The sequence below is a fragment of the Carassius auratus genome, chromosome 49 (genome assembly GCF_003368295.1).
Source record: "Carassius auratus strain Wakin chromosome 49, ASM336829v1, whole genome shotgun sequence".
In the NCBI taxonomy this organism is placed as follows: domain Eukaryota; kingdom Metazoa; phylum Chordata; class Actinopteri; order Cypriniformes; family Cyprinidae; genus Carassius; species Carassius auratus.
Window position 1 is genome coordinate 11545349 of NC_039291.1, and position 11780 is coordinate 11557128.

The 11780-nt window shown below is 34.9% G+C and overlaps 1 protein-coding gene across 1 annotated transcript; it reads left to right on the top strand.

The window, feature by feature from the left end:
- Positions 1-408: 408 nt before the first annotated feature.
- Positions 409-11587, top strand: LOC113066228 (serine/threonine-protein kinase Sgk3-like). The gene is made up of 17 exons (XM_026238037.1): positions 409-670; positions 2921-3093; positions 3206-3289; positions 3810-3882; positions 5066-5141; positions 5470-5545; positions 5909-5958; positions 6114-6171; positions 6482-6565; positions 6669-6800; positions 7546-7658; positions 8139-8175; positions 8554-8640; positions 9420-9515; positions 9608-9763; positions 9943-10032; positions 10589-11587. Exons 2-17 carry the CDS (start codon positions 3016-3018, stop codon positions 10757-10759), a joined length of 1461 nt encoding a protein of 486 aa, XP_026093822.1. The 5' UTR covers positions 409-670; positions 2921-3015; the 3' UTR covers positions 10760-11587.
- Positions 11588-11780: the final 193 nt, after the last annotated feature.

Consider the following 11780-nt stretch of genomic DNA (forward strand, 5'->3'; position numbering starts at 1 on the left):
TCTATTTTAATGATGAATTGCACTTTCAACATACCACATACTCTCAATAATATAATATAATATAATATAATATAGTATAATATAATATAATATAATATAATATAATATAATATAATATAATATAATATAATATAACATAACATAACATAATATAACATATCATAACATAATATAATATAATAGTTAGTGTGTGTGTGGGTGTGTGTGTGTGTGTGAGAGTACATATATTCTTTTCTATTTTAGTCATGAGGAATAGCACTCAATATTATATACAAATTTACAATGTAATATCATATTTAGTTGTCACAACAGAACCTGAAAAATATATATGAATGAATATAAACAATATAATATAGAACGTGACTGACAGTATGAGTGACAGTTCTTCCGCTGGATGGTGCTGTTGCTCATGTTCCTTTCCAACGTTATTATTCTTCGTTCCTCGCGTTTTGTCGCGTGACTGATTGTTTCGGAACTTCGGAAGAAACGTTAGTGTCTTTATTTCAAGGGCGGCTCTTTTGTAACACGGTGAATGCTGTCTGTTCAGTTAAGCTGGATCAATATTTCGTTTCCCAGACACGCTGAGTTGGGGTTTTGAATCGTTGCACTGCCTTTGCTTCCCGACACGTCACTGGAGCCAGTTGGATGGAAAGAGTGAGAAAATAATAAGGCAAGTTGTGACTTTACTCTCTTTGAACAATCTGAAGCACGCGAGGGACTCTAGAAGTACGTCGGTGGTTGTAGTAAGTTTTGACTGTAACAGGTCCATTCTCTGCAATAGTACACGATGTACATTACGTAATAAATTTATTTATTTATTTAAAACAGGCAACCCCGATGCCAGAAATACAGGGCTCTACAAAAAAGAAACAAATGTCAGCCGCCGTCAAAAATATTGAAGCTTTGGTTGGTTTTAATTGATAGTATCGTTTCTTACCTTCGGAAAACATGTACAAGAAAATCCCTATTTACACCATATGGCCATCAATTCAGTGTCCTTTTTTCAGCCATTTATGTCATTTGAGTGTGTTGTGAAACCTCTGTGCTAATATTTTTTAGATAAATGTAAAAATAATTTGATATAATAATTTGAGACCACTTATCAATTTGGATTATCAGTATTTTACTTAATTAGTTATTGGTTCTTCAATATAGGCTGCTAAAAAGCACCCAACCATTGTGTTTATATATATATATGTGTGTGTATATGTATATGTGTGTGTGTATATATATATGTGTGTGTGTATTGATATATACTGATACTATAAATAAAAACACTTAACACTGGACACTTAAAATAATATGTATTGGTAAAAAAAATGTGTATATGTAATTATTTAATGTTATTATATTAAATTAAAATTATTTGCATATTTGTTATTACACCGTTAAAAAGAAAATAGTTTTAAGTGAGAGAAATCATGGAATAGTTTAATATTGGGAAGTGAAACTATGAATCTTATGTGGGCTAGTCTTTGTCATTTCTTATCCATGAGCAATAGCTTACGCAATGTTAACTGTTGGAAAAATGATATGACCAACAAGTGAAATATTCACCAAGCCTTCCATTAGAATTATTTATTGGAATTTAAACAGTAATATGTTTTATTACAGAAAGAGTTGGTTTCTTTGACACACATTTTACTTATGGGTTCCAATGCACTGTTGTTTTAGATGTATCTTTTTAATAGTGTAGGATTACTCTTAATGCAAGTAAAACCAGAGAATCTCAAAGACAAACCTGGACTGATACATTTTTGCACAGCATAAATCTAGATTTTAATGTGTGACGTGCCTGTGCAAGATTATACCTGTTCATGTGTACTTTCTTTTTGCCATTCAAACCTGTTTAACTGAGTTTTTTTAAAAGGATGAGGTCCTATTTAATAACATTAACATTTTGACAGCTCCAATGTAGTGAGGACATGAACTAAGTGGCTATAGTTTCTTGATTTGAATTGCATAATAATGCACCTGAATCTGTGTATCCTTTGTCCTTATTCAATTTTGTTTATTTGAAATATGCCCTTTAGAGTGATCTTTCATTTCTCATGCAATGCATAAAGAAACCGGCTTCTGGTTTCAGTTTTAAAGTGAAGTGACTATGTGACAGACACTGGAACAGACAACAGAAATGAATGCATTGCCCTCTGGTGATTGTTTTCAGTTGAACAATGAGACATGAGACATCTTGTCTGCAGGTAAATCATTAGGGCTGGCCAGATATGTATTTGCATATTTAAACTAATACCTATGTATGCATGAACACACATGTACATTTAAATATGCACGTGTTGTTTTCAGAAGTAGTCCAATAAATCATTAAACCATCCGAGTCTTTGAATAGTCGACCATGTAGGCAAATAAACCTGTGGCATTCCTCCAAGTTTGCAGGAATGCAGAAAAATACAATTAATTTACTATACAGTGGAATGTCCTTATTTCTTGCTTGAACACCTAAAGGCAATTTTAGATGAAGATATATTTATATCATAAGCTGCACTTGGGAGACTCCTCCTAGCCTTAAATCTGCATTCTGTAGGTCCAGTGCAGCGTCATCTAAAAATACCTCTTGTAAAGAGGGGAAGGGGAATGTTGGCCACCCAGTGAGCGAGAGGGAGTGGCATATGAGAGAAGAACGTCCCTGTTTTACTCCCTCCCAGTTGGAGAGAAGCAAAGGGGAGGATGGAAGAGAGTGAGGAAAAGAGAGGTGGAGGCTCCTCGCTTGGCCGCCCAGACTGAGGATCTCCTCTGTGTTCATGCCAAACTTGATTAGTGACTCTGAGTGGCCTTCCTGTCCTGTAATGCAAGGCCCAAAGAGCCCTCTGGAGCTAAAGTGGATGCTGGACACTGCAGAAAAGAGCGCTTGGCTGTGATAGAACATCTCGCTTATGTTTTGGTATGCTTGTGTTCTGTGTAGGACCAAAATGGAGAGTTCCCATCAGAATCAGGTGTGCCAGAGAGTCAGGGAAGCGATTTGAGGACCTGTTGCATCTATGAGCGATTGCTTGTGAGATGGAGGAGCAACCTAGCTGCCCCAATGTCAGCATTCCCTGCTCCAATGAGCAGAGAGACAAGAAGAAACGCTATACTGTGAGTGACCTCTGATGCTCTTATCTACATTTTGAAAGCTCTGGCGCACTGTGTAGTGTTTAAATATGTTGTAGGATCGAATATGTGACTGTTTTAATCCTCGCTTTGATAGGTTTACAAAGTAATTGTCAGTGTTGGAAGGCATGAGTGGTTTGTTTTCCGGAGATATGCAGAATTTGACAAACTGTACAACACAGTAAGTAAACTGAAAGATTCCCGAACTGAGCTATTTTTAAGTAACATAGATTTTTAGTTTGGAACTTGTTTCTAATGAAATATTCACATATGACCAAGTAATGTAAAATATAAAACTGATGATCCTTTTGGAATGTAAAAATCTATTTTAATATATTTAAAAAAAGAAATGTATTCCTGTGATGGGAAAGCTGAATTTTCAGAAGCCATTACTCTAGTTTTCAGTGTCACATGATCTTTTCCTAACATGCCGATTTGCTGTTAAAGAAAGATTTCTTATTATTATCATAGTTAAAACTTGTAACTTTGAACTATTGGACACTTTTTACAGGATTATTTGATGAATAGAAAGTTCAAAAGTTCCAAAGGTCAACATTCATTTGAAATAAAAAATTTTTTTTTAAATAATAAATGTCTTTAATGTAACTTTTGAATAATGTAATGCAGAAATAAAAGGATTCACTTCTTTAAATTAAAATTTCTTGTTCTGTTTTTTTTAATTGTAATGTGTCTTTCCACAGTTAAAAAAACAGTTTCCTACTCTGAATTTGAAGATTCCTGCTAAGAGAATATTTGGAGACAACTTTGACCCAGGTATTTTACAGTTCCTTATTTTCTCATGAAATAAAATGCATAATGTTCAGAGCCCACTGGTTAACTTGTCATCTCGTGCACATACCTTAGTGACTTTGCTTCCTGTAGCTTAACAGAAATCATGTGTATTTACTAAATTAGATTATCCAACAGTGTTCAATACAGAAAATCAACCATGCTAAATCCGCCTGCCCCGACCCTAAATCTTAGTCTTTTGTTTAATCTCATGTTATGCTCTCAGACAATGTGGCAGCACAATCGAGTACATAAATAACAGAATGTGAATGCACACCCAAGAACCAATTGTATTTAGCTCATGTGTGACCAATTATGTGGCCAGTATGTGGTCAGGATCTTTTTCATGGAGAAACCATGCATCTGACCATTGAAAGCACATAAAGAATTTGTGAACGTTGTAAATCGGTAAGATTCTCTCCCTCTCTGAATTTCCCTCTTCCCCTCATTATTTCTGGATAATTGCTGTCTCACTCGACAATAGCAATCTAATTATTTGGTGCACATTTTTACAATAGTGCCCCATGCTTCACTGAGAGACTGAGGCTTATGTTTTTGATAAGTGACTGATAAATTAGTTATTTCCAGTAAGAGGTGATGGTTATCTTGAGTAGTTCTCAAAAATGGCTCTTAGAAGTGTTCTGGGCAGCATGATATATCAGACATATCAGATGCTAACATAACCCCTTTGACTGAACCCCAATCATACTCTCCTGTATTTTGGCATAAATGTCTCTTTCTGAAAGTATGGAAATCATGCAATTGCCAGTTTGGAAAGGTTGCTTGACATCTGCAAAAACCCTGAGAAAAACTGTTAAAAAAAAAAAAAGCACCCAGGCTACATCAAATATGGTTTCACTTGCAATGAGTGTAAACATGGTTTGTGTTTACCACAAAGTGTTCAGTGCAGTTTATTAATGTCTACCAAAAGCATGAAACCAAAGTTCAAGAGGCATTTTGTAACAAACACTGTACATGATCTTATCAGCCTGTTTTGTGGTAATATTTTTTTGAGGGCTATGCAGTTCATACATTAGTACATGCATTAAAAATGTAGTGTGGCCTTACTATTTGATGAATATAATATCAGTTGAAATCACTACTATGCACATTTTCATAATATTTTTCTTAAGCTAATTTGTACCTTTATATTTGGTATAATTCTTAGAGTTCATAAAACACAGGAGAGCGGGGTTACATGAGTTCATTCAGAAGATTTTGTCCCATCCACAGCTCTGCAGTCAGTGAGTATATCCGTTTTCTTAACCACTCACAGTGTCAGTGCATCTAAATGTATGTCAAATTTGAGTGGGCTTTACAATGGAAACGTGCCAAAACCAGCCACAACCGGTTACTCTCTGAACTTTGAGTGCAAAGCTGGTCCGATTATATCTTGTGAACCTGTGCCAAATCAAAAAATGCTTCTTTTTGATTTTCTGTGAAATTTGCTATGGTTACAGTTCTTGTTATAGAGAGCTGTTGATGTTAGCTCATATTCCTCCTCACAGCTGTGGCTTTGTATCTCGCCTCAGTCAGACCTCTAACATGTGAATGTTCATTTCAAATGCACAGTCCCGATGTCAAAGACTTTCTGCAGATGGACAAATCTAAAAACTTCTCTGATGCCTCAGAGGATGAAGATGATAAGGTTGGTATATGTACTAATATTATGTTTTTAATTTAACACATTAAATTGTCTTCATACTTTTCTTTTTGTCTTGCTTGTTGGCTGTATTTACATGCATTAAATGCGGTATAGTTAGATTTTAAGCATTTATAACATGCAATAAATGTATGGAATTATCTTTTTTTATTTTTTGGGAAAATCCTTTCTAAGGACCCAAGATGCAAAATAACTTGTCCTGTAAATTATTATGCATCCTTTATTTCTGTTTTTCTGTTTATGATTATATTTTTGTACTGTCCAGACTAATAAACTCTAAATAAATAAATTAGTGTTTTACTACTGCTTTTAAACGAGTCTTACCTAATTTTGTCATATTCCTTACAGAGTACCTCTACCTCTAGAAATATAAACCTAGGGCCATCTGGAAATCCACAGTAAGTGTTTTATAAGTATTTCAAATAGTTTATTGCTTTTGTATAGTGACAGATATTGTATTCATGTCAGAATTTGGATGCAAAACATCCAACTGGTAGAACTGAATGATGCATATGCTTTAATTTTTGCCTTAATCACTGTGTTTTTTCAATAGTGCTAAGCCCACTGACTTTGACTTTCTTAGAGTCATAGGAAAGGGAAGCTTTGGCAAGGTGAGTGTTCTTTTTAAATATAATGCCTAATGATGAAACTTACCTGAAATTTGGGACCTAGGTTTGTCAGAGAAAGTGGGTCAATCCCTTGTGGTAACATTATGAATAGGTTACTGAAAGTCTCTGAGACTTAATTTTCTCTGTTTTCTTTGCTGTATGGTTAGCTGTAGTGTTTGTTTCTGATCCACGGACTCTCCATTTAGGAAGTGAAACTTTCTCAGTTTTGAAATCAGAGCTTTTTTATGTCCATGGACAGCCCTATTGGAAGGTGAAACTGTTGCTAACCCACCGTGTTCTCTACCACACAAAGGTTCTTCTTGCAAAGAGGAAACGGGATGGGAAGTATTACGCCATTAAAGTCTTACAAAAAAAGGTCATTTTAAAAAGGAGAGAGGTAATGATTTTCTTTGTTTTAATACCTAAACCTTTCTTTATGCTTGCTTTATGGTCTTTGACATTTGATTAATGAATTCCTTTTAATTGTTTTTCCATGCCAGCAAAAGCACATTATGGCTGAGCGTAATGTGTTGCTAAAAAATGTTAAACACCCCTTCCTGGTTGGACTGCACTATTCCTTTCAGACAACAGACAAGTTATACTTTGTCCTGGATTTTGTCAATGGTGGAGAAGTGAGTATTTGTGGTTGAGAAGCTCAAGGCTGACGTCTGACTTATTACATCTCAAAAGCCACTGTTATAAATCAATATGTTATGAATACAGCTAAAGCTGATGGTGACATTGTATGTCTTAAAGGGACAGTTTACCCAAAAATGAAAATTCTGGCATCGTTCACTCATCCTCATTTTATTTCAAACCTATATGACTACTACCCTTTTTTTTGTGGAACGCAGAAGTAAGATATTTTGATTTTTTTTTTAAACTGTTTTAATGCGTACAATGAAAATCAGTGGGGTTCTCATTGACTTACATGTTGTATTCCTTCGAAGATATAAAGTCATACAGGTTTTAACAGACATAAGGGTGAGTAAATGATGACAAAATGTTATTATTATTTTTTTGTTTTTTTAACTATCCCTTTAACAAGGAAATGCAGGGGACTGTCATGTGGCATGTGCATGAGATCATAAAAAAAAGAAGTGCATGACTGTTGCTAATGTTTGGTCCTTTAATTGGCATTTAGCATGGTTCCTATTCTCATGCTTAATTCTATCACTGGTCTGACTTCCTCTTTTTTAGCTAAAAGTCTGCTGATGATATTTTAAATGTCAGCTAATGAAACATTACACCAATAATTACTAGCTAGTGAGGCAGGCTACAAAATAGCCATGACAAACCATGATGTAATGGGTAACCTGTCAGTTTTTTGCATTTATTCAGTGAATGTTAAAATTGATTATTTTCTTTCAATCACAGCTTTTCTTTCACCTCCAAAAAGAGCGGACCTTTCCTGAACCCAGAGCGAAGTTTTACATCTCTGAGATGGCAAGTGCTCTGGGTTATTTGCACTCTCTTAACATTGTTTACAGGTAAATGCAGCTTTACTACACGATCACTTGTCTATAAATACACAGGTTTGGTGATTCTTGGATGATGTTTAGCTGTTAAAGTCTGTGAGAATTCCCAGAGGCAGAGGAATGTTTAACAGACACATTCTACACCTCCTCTCTCTTATGGTTTTCCCAGTTGCTATCCAGAACGTTTTTGAGAAATTTTGATTGGTGAACTGGCTTAACTGTTGTCATTTAAAATTACACTCACGTATGAAATGGCCATCATGAGATCATAGTTTGCATTCATAGGGTGTGACCCTATATGACTGCAAGGAATTGCTCTTCATATGAATTAAATACATTATGAATAGTCTGTCTTATCATATTATAATAGCTATAATTCATTGTTATGATTTTTCTGTGCAAAGGTCTGTGTAATGTTTTTTTTACTTGAATTGTTCCTGACTGGAAACATATGACAAAATGTCAACAAGTTAAGTGTTCTTGTGTTCCCAGGGATTTGAAACCTGAAAATATCCTGCTGGACTCTCAAGTAAGTCATCTTTTTTCCACACTTTTATCATTGCCAGAGCGTATAGCAGATCAACGTTTAGAGAGTTCCAGGGGAAACAGAGTAGTCTACCCTCGCTGTGAAGTATAACAAACTGTTCTGATTTCCCGAGACGAGGTGTACAAAGTGTAGCTTTGGCCAGCCAAATGAAATATTGCAATGAAACTGAAGACTTGTTTTTAATTTGTATAAATGCTTCAAGTTTTACTTGTGCATTTCCTATCGAATCTGATGAAACCGTGAGGTTACAAGGCTCTGGCAAATATTCCAGTCAGACAAAAGACTCTTTGGCTCTGTGTAGAATAGGCTTTTTGTGTGGCTTCCTGAAAATGTTCCTGTTGGCATCTTTTGTCTGTTAAGGGACATATAGTCTTGACTGACTTTGGACTGTGTAAGGAGGGCATCTCCCAAGCAGACACAACGACCACATTTTGTGGGACACCTGAGGTATTACAAACACAAATACAATGGATGAATGATGCTTTCATGACAGTTCGAACGTTTGGAGTCAGTAGGATGTTTTTAATAGGAAATAAATACTATTATTCAGGAAGGACACATTAAATTGGTCGTTAAATAGATTTTTTAATGTTAGAAAAATACTTTTTTATTTGACAAATTATGTTCTTTTGTTCTCTTTCAAATATTCTACGAACAAATGTATCACAGTTTCCACAAAAATAATAAACAGCACAACTGTTTTCAACTTGAATAATAATAAATGATTCATGATCACCGAATCAGCATATTAGTATGATTTCGGAAAGATCATGTGACACTGAAGACTGGAGTTATGGTTGCTGAAAATGTAGATTTGCAACCATAGGAATAAATTACATTTTAAAATATATTTAAATAGAAACGGTTATTTAAAATTGTAATAATATTTCACAATACTAGAAACATATTTTTTTATCAAATAAATGCAGCCCTGGTGAACATAAGACTTCTTTCAAAAACACAAAATCTTACCAACCCCAAACTTTTGTGTATTGCATGTTTTCGATTTTATGTCTGAAAAGTGTTAAACACATTACTGTGTAATTTTATACTAAGTATATTCTTTTAATTAGTTGTTGAATTTAAAAGTAACTACTTACCACGATTCTTCTTATTAAATTGTTAACGATTTACTCTCCTTGATTAACCTATTTACATTTTCAGAAAATTAACTGCAAATAACAATCATTTTAACATAACATTGCTGTCTCTTGTTGTCACAATAGTATCTAGCTCCAGAGGTACTCAGGAAACAACCCTATGATAACACTGTGGACTGGTGGTGTCTGGGTTCTGTGCTGTATGAAATGCTTTATGGCCTGGTAAGTTATAAATAAACCATAAATGTGGATAGTTGTGTCTGAAAATGTAGGCAATGAAGCTTAAATCTTGTTTTAACATTATACGCCAACAGCCTCCATTCTACAGCAGGGACACACATGAGATGTATGACAACATTCTTCACAAGGATCTTACCATGCGCCCCGGGGCATCCACAGCTGCCTGGTCCATCCTTCTGGCCTTGCTAGAGAAAGACCACACCAGGAGGCTTGGCTACAGAGATGACTTTGTGAGCTGTTTAGTACTGATATATCACCCCCTGGTGGATGACTTTGTTAAATAGTTCAATAGCATCTCAATAGGATTTCTCAGTTTCCTATAATATATTACATTCAACCAGGCAATGCTGAATTTAAAATTTCTTGGAATATTAAAAAGGCCTTATGTGTTATGTCCCATTTTTTGCAGAATGAAGTCAAAGGACATGATTTCTTCTTATCTATTAACTGGGATGACCTTGAACAGAAAAAGCTCCCTCCTCCATTCAACCCTAGTGTGGTAAGACTTAGTTCAACCAAAAATGAAAAGCTCCTGAAATTGTACTCATCCTCAGGCTATTTGTGCTGTAAAATGTAGCATTACATCACTTGCTCACCAATGAATCCTAAGAATGAGTGCCATTAGAGAGTCCAAAAAGCGAATAAAAAATATTGCAGTAATCTAAAAATAATCCACACGTCTCCAGTCCATCAATTAGTGTCTTGTGATATGAAAAGCTGTGTTTTTGTAATAAATAAATCTATCATTAAGACCTTTTTAACTTCAAACCTAAAAATCTATCTATAGTCTATCCAGAAAATTGCAATCTTCAGTGTAAAAGTTGTCTTTTCTGAATCAAGAGACTCTCATTCTGACGGCACCCATTCACTGCTTAGGATCCATTGATGAGAAAGTGATGTAATGTTAAATTTCTCTCTTCTTGGATAGCCAAATAAGTAAATTTTCAGCAAATTTTCATTTTTAGGTGAACTATACCTTTAACAACGTAAGTTTCAAAACAGTACTGTATGCATAAATGCATTAAAACCTTCAACTCTTTAATATTGTCTTGCAGGAATCCCAGTATGACATCTCAAATTTTGATCCCGAGTTCACGGAGGAAACCGTGCCAAACTCTGTGTGCTATTCTTCAGGGCAGTCAATCATCAACGCTAGTGTTATGGAAGCTGATGAGGCCTTCCTGGGATTTTCTTACGCTCCGCCATCAGAAGATTCTTTCCTCTAAGAGTGACGCTGCTAATGGCGATCCACAGAGAGCTGAATGAAACGTCTGTGATCGCTCTCTCTGATGAAAGGGAAGAATTTGCCGAGTACGATGTCGTGATCAGAGGGTGGACCTTTGTGTTTCTTAACAGAAGCAGTGCATTAACCTGTTGAGATGCAGGGTGTTTCAAACTTTATTTTTATGTATAAATAACATTATATTTTGTGTAACCTTGAACGCCTTCCCTAAAAGTTTAGCTCAGGAGCTGAAGTACTGATGCTTTTTCTTTTTCGTAAGATTTCTTTTCAAGGGCTGATGATATTTGTAAACAAAATATCTACTTTGACACATTCCTTGTTTTGCCCCAACTCCTACACTTGATTGCTTTAATACTGTGCTGTATATGACCAATTATGTTCTTGTAGTTTAGACTCTTATTAGAAATTTGCTATGAAATTTTTTTTTTTTGTTATAATGTCAACGCAAGCAATTTGAAAAAAAAAATGCTGATTGACAAATTAATATATATATTCAATTTATAATGTTTACTAAGTATGCTAGTTAGAAAATAGGCAGAACTTTTAAGCTGTTTTGAAATCAAAATGAATGTTGATAACCCTGTAAGGGTTGGGGTCATCATCAGCCATAGTAGTGTAAATTGAACATTTGTGGCTATTTTCAACTTAGATTTTAATGAGTTAATAGCACTTAAATAGTGACAACGACCATATAATAAACCACTGTTTCATTACCCATTGTTTAATAATGAGATGAGACACCACAGTGCCTACTGACTTATTATGACCTTTAAATGATGTACTGTACAAATAAACACCCTTTCTTGAATTACTTGGCTGTCGTGTGATTCCTCTCATTTGCATAAATTTGCATGTGTTATGGGTCAAAGCTTTGTGCCCATATAATTTGATACTGTGTTTAAATACGTGTGGTTCCTTACCAAACGCATTTATAATGCAAAGCCTTAAAATGTTTGCTCATCTAGGACAAATCTTATTTGCATATATTCAGAGACAATTTATAA

Excerpts from the sequence above, each read along its gene's own strand:
- LOC113066228 (XM_026238037.1), top strand. The coding sequence starts at position 3,016 with ATGGAGGAGCAACCTAGCTGCCCCAATGTCAGCATTCCCTGCTCCAAT. Across the intron at positions 3,883-5,065 it reads TGGAGACAACTTTGACCCAG|AGTTCATAAAACACAGGAGA; the intron begins GTATTTTACAGT and ends TATAATTCTTAG. Across the intron at positions 8,641-9,419 it reads CATTTTGTGGGACACCTGAG|TATCTAGCTCCAGAGGTACT; the intron begins GTATTACAAACA and ends TTGTCACAATAG.